Source organism: Nothoprocta perdicaria, unplaced genomic scaffold (assembly GCF_003342845.1).
Source record: "Nothoprocta perdicaria isolate Ctin4 unplaced genomic scaffold, notPer1 scaffold_22, whole genome shotgun sequence".
In the NCBI taxonomy this organism is placed as follows: Eukaryota; Metazoa; Chordata; class Aves; order Tinamiformes; family Tinamidae; genus Nothoprocta; species Nothoprocta perdicaria.
The window spans coordinates 1123081-1136452 of record NW_020455415.1 but is presented as its reverse complement, the minus strand read 5'-3'; the positions used below and the strand labels follow the sequence as shown (position 1 = coordinate 1136452).

The following is a 13372-nucleotide window of genomic DNA, read 5'->3' as shown; positions in this document are numbered from 1 at the left end:
TCCCCTCCCCGGACCCCACGTGATATCTCCCCGCCGGGCGCACGTGACACCGAGGCGCGCCCACGGGAAGCGCCGCGCCTCGGTGTCACACCCAAGCCAGGCGCGCGGGGCGGGGCGCGCCCGCGGGTGCCGCAGCGTAACCCTTCCGGGCGGGGGCGGCGGCCGCCGGGCGGTTCCCGCGGCGGGATGGAGTGAGCGGCGGCGCGGAGCGGAGCGGAACCGGGCGGCGCGGCGCGGAGCGGGGCCCGGGCGGCTTCTGCGAGCCCTGCCGGGAGGCAGCGGCGGGCGCCTCGTCCTTCCCGCCGGGGCTATGCGAGGGCCGCGCCGCCGCCTGCGCTAGGCCCGGCGCGGCCGCGGGGCCTCCCTCATGCGGGAGTACAAGGTGGTGGTGCTGGGCTCGGGCGGCGTGGGCAAGTCCGCCCTCACCGTGCAGTTCGTGACGGGCACCTTCATCGAGAAGTATGACCCCACCATCGAGGACTTCTACCGCAAGGAGATCGAGGTGGACTCGTCGCCCTCCGTGCTCGAGATCCTCGACACGGCCGGCACGGAGCAGTTCGCCTCCATGCGCGACCTCTACATCAAGAACGGCCAGGGCTTCATCCTCGTCTACAGCCTCGTCAACCAGCAGAGCTTCCAGGTAGCGCCTCGCCCCGGCCCCCCCTCCGCTCCCCGCCGCCTCTTCCCTGCCCTCCCGCTTCCCAGAGGGAAGAGGCCGCCCCCGGAGCGCTCCCGGGAGCCGCCTTTCCCCCCGGGAAGGCGCTGCCCGTGCGGGGAGTTCCCGGGAAGGCCGCGCGGCCTCCAGCGGGAGCGCTCTGGGCAGCCCCTCCCGCTGGGAAAGCGCTCCGTGTGGGAAAACAGGCTTCCCCTTCCATTCCTTCTCACATCTGTATCTACATGATCTATTCATCTCCCTATATATCAATTATATATATATATATATTGTTGAAGAGGGCTGTTCCTTGCGTTGCTCTTAGAGAGGGGCATGTGCTCCGCTTCTCTGAGACTTGACTAAACTCTGATCCCCCGCCCTATTCCGTCACCCAAAACCCCCGTGTTTCAGAGCAAACTCCCCCTCCACAGTGTAGGTGCCGGGCAGGAGAGACCAAGCAGCCACAGGGGATGTTTTCAGGGTCTGGATTTCATTTGTGTTGGGAAAACTCACTGGGGCGGGAGAGGGAAATGGGAATTTCTCAGGCAGTAACTGGTTTGAACTGCCTGGAGAAAGACGCCTCTMTCTGTGGGCAGTTACCGGCTGCAGCAGCGCCGCATGTAGCGCGGGGATTTGCAGCCTCTGCGCCGGCTCCGGGGCTGGTTTGGGTGTTTTCCAGCTGCTTGGCAGAGCCTCGCACACCCCTCCAAAGCAGAAGCAGCACTCGCTGCTGCCGAGCCCTGAGCTTCRTCCCAGAGGCCTCTGTGCAGGCAAAGGCTGCTTTGGAAAACGGCAGCACCCACCCTGCGATGTTTTTTTTCCTCCTTTTCCCCTCGTTTTCACTTATTTTGGAACCCCAGCCTGCTCCATTATTCAAGGAATGGGTATTCCACTAGTAATCCACCCTGTTAAAATCTAATTATTGCTGTCTGTCTGTTTATCCGTGGCTTTTAGGTATAAACTGCTCTCCATAGTTCTCTTTAACAGTGGCAACTTCAAGCACTTGCTCTGTCTCGGAGCTATGCAAGGGTCTGTAGGCCTGGTTCCTACTGATAGCAACTCAAAACATGCAGAGGTGCAGAGGAGGTTGACTCAGATTTTAAACGGCAAACTCCCCTGCAAACTCCTGCAAATTGAAAAAACGCATCTCTGTAACAAAACCTTCCAGTTCGCTTACTTGTATGTGATCAAATGCGTTCACAATGAATCAGCTGAGGCATTCCAGAGGTGAGGAGGCCACTGACTAGATTTCTGAAGCCGGAAGCTGAGCAGAGGCTTCCTCAACAGTTGTGTAATATTCAGGTATCAGTACAAATGTTACAGATGTGCTGTCATCAGATTTGAGATGGATTTCTCAGCAGTATAAATTTGGCTTGAAACAGGTCATGCTGTGTCTTCCTCTAGCTGAATCGAAAGTATCAGAATGCAGTAGTCACTAGGTACATATTTATAAAATATGCACTCATGTAAAATGAAAATATACTTTTATTGAAGAGAGATAGTGAACTTTGAGTCCTAGATACACTTGAGTATGAATTTAAGAAATAACATTTTTAAGAAAGTAATTGTTTTCAATTAAATGTAAGGGTTATTAGAATGTGGATTTTGTAGTCRTTATAGCAATTACGTGTGATTATTTATGCATAGTAACCATCTGGATTGTTTGATCAGGACATCAAGCCAATGAGGGACCAGATTGTTCGGGTGAAGAGATACGAGAAAGTCCCTCTGATCCTAGTGGGGAATAAAGTGGATCTGGAGTCGGAGAGGGAGGTCCTGTCCGCGGAAGGCAGAGCCCTGGCGCAGGAATGGGGCTGCCCCTTCATGGAGACATCGGCCAAGAGCAAAACGATGGTGGATGAACTGTTTGCTGAGATCGTCCGACAAATGAACTATGCCTCCCTGCCTGAAAAACAAGATCAGTGTTGTACAACTTGCATCGTCCAGTGAGAAAAATTAAGAAAAACCTCAGTCATGGCCATACAGAGCAGGTTGGTTGAACAGTCATAACTAAATGAGGTGCATAATCATGCTGCTTAAGTAAGCAGATGAAGTGGGGTAGATGGTCTGAAATTAAGTAGCCTGATCCGGTGTTAACTTTCTCCTGAACGAGATGTGAGTTTGTGGATTCAATTGTGAATGAGTATATGAGTGAAATAGTCTTGCTTTGCCCTGGTAGGGTTAGCTGGGGAACATTGCCTTTGCCTGTGGTAATTTTATAGTACGATGGGGCCTGTGACCTCATCTGCACCTGTTTTTGGCTGACAGGGCTGTATTTGACATAAAGTTATCCTTAATAATGTGTTGGGATGTTGCAGGAGGGTTCTCCACCGATTGCAGCTGAAAATAATTCCGATAACCAAGTTAATGAGAATTATCTTGCAGTTAAGTAGGTAATTGTGATCGARTTTCCCACTAACTGTGCTGAGAAGACTTTGAGCTCGCCTAACTAAATTGAGCAGCTGTGGTACAGAAACCGAATGCACTTGCAGGAYGCTGGAGCGAGCTGAGAGACCCACGCAGAGCTGCAGGGAGTGGCTTGAAGCCACACGYACCAGTCCAGGAAATGTGCAAAGTTTTCTTCATCTGAAAACTCCTGAGCACAGAACACATGATAAAATGGCTCCGACAGCAGCGCTTCCCCAGTGACTCATAAGAGGTGTGGTGAGGCAGCAGGCTGCTCGGAGGGGGGTTTGCAGCTTCCCCCTTGGTGGCTGCTTTGGCTTCCTCYGAGGCTCGCTGCTGTGGCACTGGGCAGGCACCGAGTTCCCTTTCGGCACCAGAGCTTGGCTGTCGCCTCATGGTGTGAACGGCTCTGCTGCTCCCCTGCAAGCAGCAACGCTGTCCTGCCCGGGAGACAGCTCTGCAACCCCCTGCCCTGCTTTCCTGGCAGGGGGCGGGTGGTTTTCACCACAGCTTAAGTGTTGGCTGCTGAAAGGGCCTCTGTTCTGTGAAGGGGCTGCCGTGCAGGCAGCTGAGCCACCRACCTTCAGGCCATTCCAGTCTCTTCTGCCACAGCCAACAACTCGCTCCAGTCTGGAACAGTAAGTGCTGGATTGAAGGACAGCACGGGAGCTCAAAGGAAAGAACTGTCCCTTTTCACAGCAGTGCTGGTGGGGACTTGGGCTTGGACTGCCACGTTAGTGACTCCTGCTTGAATCTGGGGAGGTCTTTGTGTCTGGGCGACGAGCAGGGAAATAGGTTGTTACTGGAAGCTTTGGGCTACCTATCTACTTTTGCCTTGAGTATAAGGTCAGAGAGTGCAGTCTCAGAGTTGTTCTTGGAGTTTTCTTTTTCTCAAGTGCTTTGTGAATATATAAAAACATAGGTATTCATGACCCTAGCACTGTCATACTAAAGATAATACATGAGATTTTTATCTCCAGTAGCTGTGAAAGGAGGAAAGGCTCCTGAGAGGTGTGTGTAAGTTCAAGGCTTGCTTGCTGAAATGAGAGCAAGCTGCTCATGTCAGAGCAGAGGAAAAATTAAATAAGGTCTTTTCCTTGTACACTAATCCCCCCTGCCTGCGGAGCTTTATAGGATTACAGGAATGAGCAAATCAAAGGAATTGCTGCTCAATGCTGCAGGGTTAGTATCACTTACAGTAACGCGAAGTTTCGGCTAGTTCGGAGGCAGCCCCCAGATAAGAGTCTGGACTCCGGATAYGGTGCCAAGGGTTACGGCAATCCCCGGCGCTGGTGATTCATCTCCCACAGGAGGCTCTYGCACCGTGTCTCCAGCAGCAGAGTAATTCCCTGCCTGTATGGGTGCTGCCCAAGCCCAGCGTAATGTCTTCAGCTGTGCCAAGCCAAATAAGTCTCTTTTCCTGATCAGATTCCTACTCGGTTCAGTTCTTGCTGAGGCTGCAACRTCTTCCTTGTTGCTAGTCCAGGTTCTTCCTGGGCCTCCTCATCCTCCTACCTTTTACTTCAACRTTACGCTTTTTGGATATTTACATTTTCCTGGCTCCCATTCCATTTTTGTTCTTTGATTGAGTGGGTGTAGTATCTCATTAACATTATGATAAGCCTTTGCTGCCTGATAATTTCTGTCTGATATGCTGTAGTGTAGGAGAGCCACTGATAGTGTCTTCTGATAGTTGTCAGCTCTGCAGGGATGAGTATTCAGCTTATCTGTGATCCAAAGGGGTGATTGCTCCTTCTCCAGCATCTCTTGCAGCGAGCCCTTCCAGGCGAGGTGGGATGCAGACAGTGGAGGCAGCTCCCTGAAAGGCTGAGTGTAAGATGGGGTTTCAGCTGCAGTTCTGCYCAACTTCATCATTTCCAAGGCCTATGCCTTGGTCTTTAGTGCTTTAGATCCAGATCAGTTAGTTAACTCGGAATGAAGTATATAGAAATAGTTTGTGTTCTGATAGCAAAACTCGAGTGCAGGGTGTATGGAGTATATGCTGGAGCTCTTCTCCCCAGTCCTTCGTATTTTGAAGGCTATTTTGGTGTCAGTTCTAACTAGCAAGTAGTGCTGATTTTTTTTTTTTTTTGGTATTAATATATCACCCTTTCTGACAACTGTATTGAAAGCTGGCTGCTCTTGAGCCTTTTCAAGTCAGAKGAAGGCTGGTGTGGCTGGGCAGTTCAGTTGCTTCAGAACTTGGCCTTGTTCAAGCTCCCCACCACAGGATGCTGAGGACTGGAGTCTCCTGGAAAGCAGGGGAAATGTGTGAGCTTCCATGAGGAAGGACATGATGTGTTCATTCTTCATGTTTTGGAGATGTGCTTGTTTGTATTAGTGCTCCAGTCAATATTCTTGGCTGAGAACAAGGTTGGATTTTAACTCCCGTGTGCTAACCAGTATCTTCGGTAGCTGCTTTGGAGCACGGCTGCAGTTGCTGCATCCTGGTCTCCCTTTCCCACTCCTGCAGTGCTCTCGCATCTCGCTGTGCTCCGACATTCCCAGCAGCTGCTCCCCATTGCCTGTTCCAGTAGCTCTCGAGAAGTCTTGGTATGAGAGTGGCTCATAGCCTACATCATCTTTGGGCTRATGTGTCAAGTCTTGTTCCAAGTCTGCTCTGTACTTCTGTACATGTTAATATTGGAGTAAAAAACTGCAGATTAGTGATTTCAGTCCCTTCCCTTTATGAGTAACTAGCAAGGGCTGAGGGAAGAGCATCTCTCTGTTTCCACGCTGAAAGTATCCTGCCTKTGTTGCTGTGTGTAACAAACACATTTATCCTTCAGGGTTGTTCTGCCTTACCCCTCTGCTCCATGTTCTTGCAGAAGAGAAGACAATAGGAATTTTGTGGACCAATCAAGCCCTATAAAGTGGTGCCAGTTGTAGTCAGTAAGGACAAGCTACATGGAAAAGAGCGGACTTTGAGCTGGGAAGTCCCTGAGGTGGCTGAAAGGCTCTTTGGAGGAAGATGCAGTGGCTGCTTCCTCTGTTTTTGCYGTCCCTTTCTGCCCACGCAGCTCTGGGGGTTGGTGTGAGTGGAGTTTCAGGATAAATTGCTTGTTCTCTAATTATCAGTAGACTAGATGAGGCCCTAAAGCCCTGCAGTGACAGCAGCTGATTTTTAAACTGGCAGATCAAGCAGCCCTGCTGTAAATGATTTGCCTTTCCCATGCTCCAGGTGAGGATATGGAATGTGTTAATGGGTCCGGCCCATTCCCATTAAAAGCCAACTGATGGTTCCTGTTTTAGTAGTCCAGGGACTACTAAACCTACATTGACCTGTAACGGTAGTGGGGGAAGCTTCACCAGAATTACTGAAAATTACTGCTAAGTGTCTGTGGAGGAAACAAATACATGAACAAAACCTCTGTCTTTGCTCTTGCTGATATAATAGGTAGGGCTTTTTTCATCCTTTAGCAAGGAGGGGACCTCTGGACTGTGCCAGTGTTCTTGGTAGGCAGCTGTTAACTGAGAGCAAGTCAGCAGAGGAGAAGAAACAGTATCAGAGGAAACGTGGGGTCCTGCCACAGAGAAATGACTTCAAGAACAAAGAAGATGCTCATCAGGTGTTGTGAAAAGACAAGCATCAAGCTGTAATGGAATACATGCACGTGCTTACAAGGGACTGGTTTCTGCAGACTTGAACTTTTAGGGAATTTCTACAGATAATGAATTATGAAATTCATTATGAATTATTATGAATGCAATTGAATACAATGATGAAATGCAAGCCAGTTATCAAAAATACAAAGGAGTGTTGGTCACATTGGTGGAACTGCTTTTCTTTTTGGTGAGTGCTTGCCTCCAAACTGTGGTGTACAGCTCTGCCCCTGCTAAGGTGAACTCTGATAAAAGTGTATGTGTGTGTGTGTGTGTTTGATATTAATTTAGAGGATCTGCATGTTTAAAAACTCAGGTCTTGAGTTAGTTGGCTCAGTTACATTTTCCAAAAATGCTTGCAAAATACTATTTTGTTTTCCTGAGTGATGTAGTGTTTCACTTAGCRCCAGTGCCAAGCCCAGGCTGCAGGAGAACTTAAAACCTCTAGTTGTTCTCGGTAGTTTTAGTTGTCACTTTAAGATACTAAACTCCTTTCTACAGTTTGTTGTAACCAGTTGTTACCTGTTTGTCTTGTTTACTACCAGAATTAGTGCAAAAAGTTCAGTAATGATTCTGTATGGAAAACTAGCTGTTGCACACTGTGGGTAAAGCTGATTTCACTTTGAATGTACCTGGAATGTGGCTTTCATTAGCTATTTTGTTTAAATTGCAGATAAAACTCAGAGGAAACTTGCACAGATGCTGCTTTGGAGAACTTTCAGCCCAGGTTGCAGAGCTGAGCCTTGGTAAACCTGTCTCTATTACAGCACATTGCCATACATCTAAGTGCATAAGGTTGGTGGCCTCCAGGATCCACACACCTTGACCAGAATGCTTAGCATGTTTACCATAAGTTTAAGAAATCTGTTCTTTACCTATCAGTCCTTTTATAGCTTTCTAAGTTCATATAATGGCTAATATGCAAGAGTTCATTTTTTTAATATTTTAATTGATTTCTTTAATCAATTTCTGAACTTGTATTTATTAAATACTTAAACTCAGTATTACCTACTCAATGCCTTTTAAAAGAAGAGAGTTTTAATGGAGAATAAATTGAGCCTTAAACAAATGGTTACTTCTGTATATTACCTCGCATCAGTGCTTATTTCTCTTAGCAAATTTTTCTCCTACAAGATAGATGGTCATTCTTTGAGACGTTTTGTTTACGTGTGACAGTGTCATGAAAAGATACTGAAGGCACCTCAGTTGTATGGATGTAGTATCCCTTTTCTTGGCAAATGCAGCTGTGACAGTGTGTAACTGGTCTGATTTGGTGATTTTTGATAATTGAGATGACTTGGAATGGGATGCAAAGTCTCCAGCTGATTTTTTTTTTTTTCTTGCAATCATGGGTTTCTTAAGCCCATTGAATCAAAAATGACAATTGTAGCATTGCAGTATGGCAGCACGCTCTTCCTTCTACTGAGTTCCTAAACGTGTGTGTTTACAAATAGYTTCTCTCTGCCTTTGAAAAGGGATAATGTATCCTCCCAAACGGGCTGCCTGCCTGATCAGAGTTAGCTCAGCTTTGCCTGGCACATTAAGTGACATCTAGTGGACCTCTGCACATGTAAATCTAATGCAAATAAGATCACTTTACATTTTAGACTTCCTAATATTTGTCTTTCTGAATAATGTTTTAAAGCAATATTTGTTAATTTTTTTCCTTGCACTGTCACAAATTGCTTTTTAGATTTTTTTTCCCAATAAACAAGTTTAATGTTAGAGACAAGTTGGTGTAATGAGGGGAAAGCACCAGGTTTCAGTGATACTAACTGCAAGCGTGCTTTAAACAGCCATTGCCTTCCGTATTGTTTACCTGATCAACATATTTTCTCTGAATACTTGAAAACTTTAACAATAACACAGGTATAAAGAGCTGAATGAAAATGTACAAAGAGCAGACGAAATCTTTTTGTTCAGTTTTATTAACATGTTGCATACATGAGAGCTTTTTCTAGCAGTGGTTTAAAATGTGTGCTTTTATTTTGCAGAAGTTTAACTGCAGCTCACCTACTGCACCAAAGTTCTAGGTTTTTAGGAGCCCAGCTTTAGTCATTTGAACATGCTTCTAGAAATGTACATTTTTTTTTTCCTTGGAATAGCTAAATAACTTTGAGAAAAGCTCTAGTAAAAGCAGTGATGGATATATGAGGTTAAGCAGTTTCAAACTCACTAAATGTATTGTGGATGATGGCGTTGAAAACAATAAAAGATCTCCGGTACAGTATCRCAACATTAATGTGTTTTATTGGTAATAATTCAGGCTGACTTTACAGTATTGAGCGGATATAGAGATTCTGGCTCTAGATTCAGTGTTGAATTTGAATTTTGAAGTGAGGAGAACACCAAGTTTTCTGCTTGGGTATCAAAACATCTGACTTTCCTGTGGGGTTACTTGAAACAATTTTTTGGATGTGTTCTTCTGTTGTTGTTGTTTTTGGTTTTCCCCCCTGTTTGTGCAAATTTTATAACCAGGCTGAGGCTAATATTTAGGTTTGCACTTTAATATCAGAATTAAACCAAACCCTGTTTTTGAACTAGCTTTTTAAGTGGTATTGATCTTTTTTCGTAGGTTGTAAGGAAGTAATAGGAAATACAAGTAATCCATAAAGATCTTTAGCTTTCCTTTTTCTAAGGGGGGGAAAAAGTTGGTTAATATTAATTGGTGGTTCATTCCTATGGGTAGTTATCAAACCAGTGTTCATTTTCATTGACCTCAGCACAAAAAAAATAAAAAAAAAAAATAAAAAAAAATAAACTTGAACTAGCTTAGAGTGACAGGAGTGGGAAAACGAGAGATGGTTTCTGCAGCACACTTTGGGGGGAAGAAGGGACCAAAAGTTATTTTAGGCTTCCTCAATAGATTGCATGTGAAGTTGCTTATTAGTGTAAGAGGCTAATAATAAATGCAATACGTATTGTCTTTCTATGGCATCTGTTTAGGAGTTGTTCAAATCACTGCAGTAGGGCTCTACAAATAAAAATGTAACCTAACATCATGTATCTAATGTACTGTATCTTTATCAGTGATAGGTGAAATCTGGAATAACAAGTGCAAAAATGGAACAATTACCTATAATGCTTTGTTTAAAAAAAAAAGTTTTCCAGTAGACTTCATTCTYGTCATTTTGTAAGACAACCCTACAGCCCACCTGTTTGTAACTTTTTTAATAAAATAGATATCTGTATTACCAATTTGGGGTGACTAGTCTGTTTCCAAGCTCTCCTAAGCGGCCCGACAGCCCGGTCATTATTGATTTATTTGTTCTGAGGTTATTGTGAGCCAGCAGCTCCCGCCTCCCTGCTGTGGTGCCTGGACACGAGGTAGGAAGGGGAGCCCCGAGCCGCCTCTGTCCCGSCTGCTCCGAGGAGGAGGTTGGAGATCCGAGTGTCGTCTCCGGGAGCAAGGAGGGCTCTGCTGGACCCGGGGCTCCCTGGGGCACCCGCTCCCGGGCAGCCAAGGGGTCTCCCCTTGTGGCCCAGGTAGAGCCGCTTCCTCCCGGCGCTGGCTGCGCTCGCCGCATTCCTGCTGCTTCCGAAGCCCTCAAGCCTCTCCCTTGTGTTTGTGGCGCTTCCTTTCTCACCTTCTTACAGGATTGATCTGAAGCTTTGTTCYAAAACCCATGTTTTCTTGTCTTTAACCTTATTGTTTTGTACACTTTGCTAGGTGTCTGGTGTGTGTTGCAGTTGCAGTGGATGCTGAGTGATCTTCCTGCTGCCTTCCCCAGTCTCTGCTGTGCTAATGTACCCATAGCAAACTGCGCCCTGCTGGAGCCCGGCTTGTGTGAGAAGCAGAGTATTTTCCTTCACCCCAGCAAGCCTGTGGAGAGCGGCCAAAGGTGTTAGGCTCCTGGAACATTTAGGATAATGGTAATCCAAATATTCCAGTAAAAGCCTTGGGTTTGGTAAGTCAGTTATTGGAGTCATCAGGGCCTTAAGAGCAGGAGTTTGTCTTCCACTGATCTCTAGTGTTCAGTACTGATCTCAAGTGGAGTGAATGTGACTAAAGCCACCTGCTAATATAAAATGCAAATTAAGCTCTGCGAAAGCTTGCTCTGTTAGAGCCAGCTTCAATCATCAACTGTAGCCCAGCAGAAGCACTTGGCTACTTCTCATCCTGCTTCTCCTGCCCTGAGGGGAAATGACAGAGAAAAGAGGAGGTTTCCCATTAATTGGACACAATGCTGGCTTCCCTTATTCTCCTTCCCAAGAGCACTGGTGACTCAAGTTGCCCTGTTCTGCCTGGACCTGATATACTGGTAAACATGGGAATTAATAAGGCCAGTCACCAGGCTGCCATGTGCATCTGTTTTTGCTTGTGTGTGGCTTAAAATAAAAGATCATAATTCAGCCACAGCTTCCCAAGTTCCTTGTGAAGCTCTCAGCTCCTTCCCGCTGCTCTTGGAGTCTGGGAGCTGCCTGCAGGTCCAGCTGGAGATCGGTGCAGCTTTCCAAGCTTTCCACCATGGGTTCGTCTTGATGTGACCACACGGAGCGGTCACGTTGGGAGCTGCAAGGACACACTTCAGGTCTGTGTTTAAGAGTGGTACCTCTCAAAAATCTGAATGCTGGGGGTCGACTCAACTGGTTCACTCAACTGCTGGCCATGTGGTTAAGTAGTGTCCTGCCTGACAAAGGTATGACAGGTTGGTGTCACTTGAGAAAGCTGGTGGGATGGTTTAGGGAATCTGTATGTACAAGTCTCCGGATGCTTCTCCTCTGGTCTAGCAGTCCCTGCTGTAAAAGCAGCCGGGCCCTGCGGCAGGTCTCCGTATYGTGTCCCCCTGTGCTTGGCACCACGATGACCTCCTCTGTGGTTGGGAAGCAGCCTGAGCTGCAGCAGAGCCCAGCGGGCGCTTCCCCCTGTGCCACAGGGCATGGGAACGCACCAAGGACCCGCCGGTGGCAGCAGCAGGAGCTCTGCAGTTTGCAGGGGCACAAAGTAGAGTCCTAAGCGAGGTGGAAGTGCCCTGTCGTAGTTAAAATGAGATGGGGCTTCTCTAGCAGCGTGGAGAAAATCGGTGGCCCCGGGAGCTTCGTTTGCCTTCGGCTGCCTCTTGATTCTCCGCTTGCTCGTGCCTGGAGGAAGCAGCGCGCGGCCCGAGCGGGCTCGGCCACGAGGGAGAATCCCCAGGTGAAAGTGCGGCCACAAACTCCTCTGATGCAGCAGCAGCCTCCAGTAGTGCCCAGTCCCTACGACTGGGAGCAGCAGCCTCCAGTAGTGCCTGGTCTGCAGGGCTGCCGGGAGCAGGCGGGATCCAAGAGCCCTGCTCAGCCCAAGGGTCACGTCCTGCCTGGAGCTGTCGGCTCCAGCGAGGGCAGCACTGAGCTTGCAAAGGGTTTTCYGTGCAATTAGTGTGCAAGAGAAAAAAAAACACGATTCTCCAAGGAAACAGTGTATTTTGATATGGAATTAGTAAGAAAAAACAAAAAGGCTTCCTCACCTTTGGTGTTCCCTTTCAAAGCTGAGTTTCTCTTCAAGGCCCTTTGCAGAATCCGGAGCTACCTGCAGTATTTGCTGAGGGAGAGTCTCGTTTTGCAGGAACCTGAAAYGTATTCCCTGACGGGCAACCTTTGCTGTTTGTGTTGCTTCGTGTTTGCTCCCTGGGGCGCTGTGGGTTCCATCTGAGCGCTCTGCGACAGCTTCCTACCAGGGAATTATTTCCTCCAAATCGTGTTTCCAGTGATTAAGGCTTTGCAACAGGTCTCGTCTCAGGTGAAAAATGTTAGTTGCAGCACTTCCCTGCTGTAATAATGTGGGAGGCTGTGTGAAGAACCATGGGATGCTTGGAATTACCTGGAATCATGTTGTAGAATCATTCYGAAATTGGACTTTTTGCATGCCACAGGCTGGGACATTAAGGGAAATGCATATGACAGCCATGTCGGTCATATCTTTGTGATACTGAAAGTTGTCRCATTTTGCCTTAAACTTCCCATGCCTGTTCTGAAATGCACACTTGATAAATAACCACAGCTCAGTAAATTAAACAGGCAATCAGCTTTGGGGAGATTTTTGGCTCCCTGAGCTYGTTTTCTTGCTTTTTCCTGCCTTTAGGCTGTCTACTTCATCCAATTATATGTCCTTAGGAGATGTGTCTTGACATGAGACTTAAATTATCTGGTCAGAGCAGAAAAGAGGAAATATATTTGCTGTTTGTGACATTCCTGAAGGGCTGCTGGTCCTTTTGGGAAATGGCAGAAGGAGGGATTAATTGGCGACTTGGGATTCCTCCTACCACTGAGGCAGACCTTAGACCCTTATTCTTAAAAGCAAGTTAACAGCAATCATGGAATCGGCCACAGCAAGCCCACTGTGGGAAAGCAAGAAGAAATAAGCTGAATTTCCAGCAAAACTGATTTATGTTGGAAATGAGGAGGAGAAAAAAAACCAAACTTTTTTTTAGGATGGTTAAAGCCCCGCTATTGGAGATGGTAGAATGTATTCCATGAGAATTTTTGGAGACAACATAACTATGGATAACTATTTGCTGGAGGAAGGGGAGGAAGTGATAAGCAGAGAAGTTCCTGCTTTAATACAGCCGGTTGCCAGGAGCCGTCTCTCCCAGTCCTTGAGCCCTGTGTTGCTGTGACCTCRGCTCCATCACTGATCCCATCGCTTYCTGTTCCGGGAAGGAGCACAGAGCTGCCAAATGCCATGTGTCTAATCTCAGTAATGCRAATTTTTCTTTTTTAAAAATAGGTTTG

At 47.1% G+C, this 13372-nt stretch overlaps 1 protein-coding gene across 1 annotated transcript; it reads left to right on the top strand.

The window, feature by feature from the left end:
• Positions 1-164: 164 nt before the first annotated feature.
• RAP2C (RAP2C, member of RAS oncogene family) lies at positions 165-9381 on the top strand. The gene is made up of 3 exons (XM_026038973.1): positions 165-640; positions 2324-2643; positions 7335-9381. Exons 1-2 carry the CDS (start codon positions 368-370, stop codon positions 2600-2602), a joined length of 552 nt encoding a protein of 183 aa, XP_025894758.1. The 5' UTR covers positions 165-367; the 3' UTR covers positions 2603-2643; positions 7335-9381.
• Positions 9382-13372: the final 3991 nt, after the last annotated feature.

Coding starts and splice junctions, on each gene's coding strand:
- RAP2C (XM_026038973.1), top strand. CDS start 368: ATGCGGGAGTACAAGGTGGTGGTGCTGGGCTCGGGCGGCGTGGGCAAG. Junction 641..2,323: donor TCAACCAGCAGAGCTTCCAG/GTAGCGCCTCGC, acceptor TTGTTTGATCAG/GACATCAAGCCAATGAGGGA.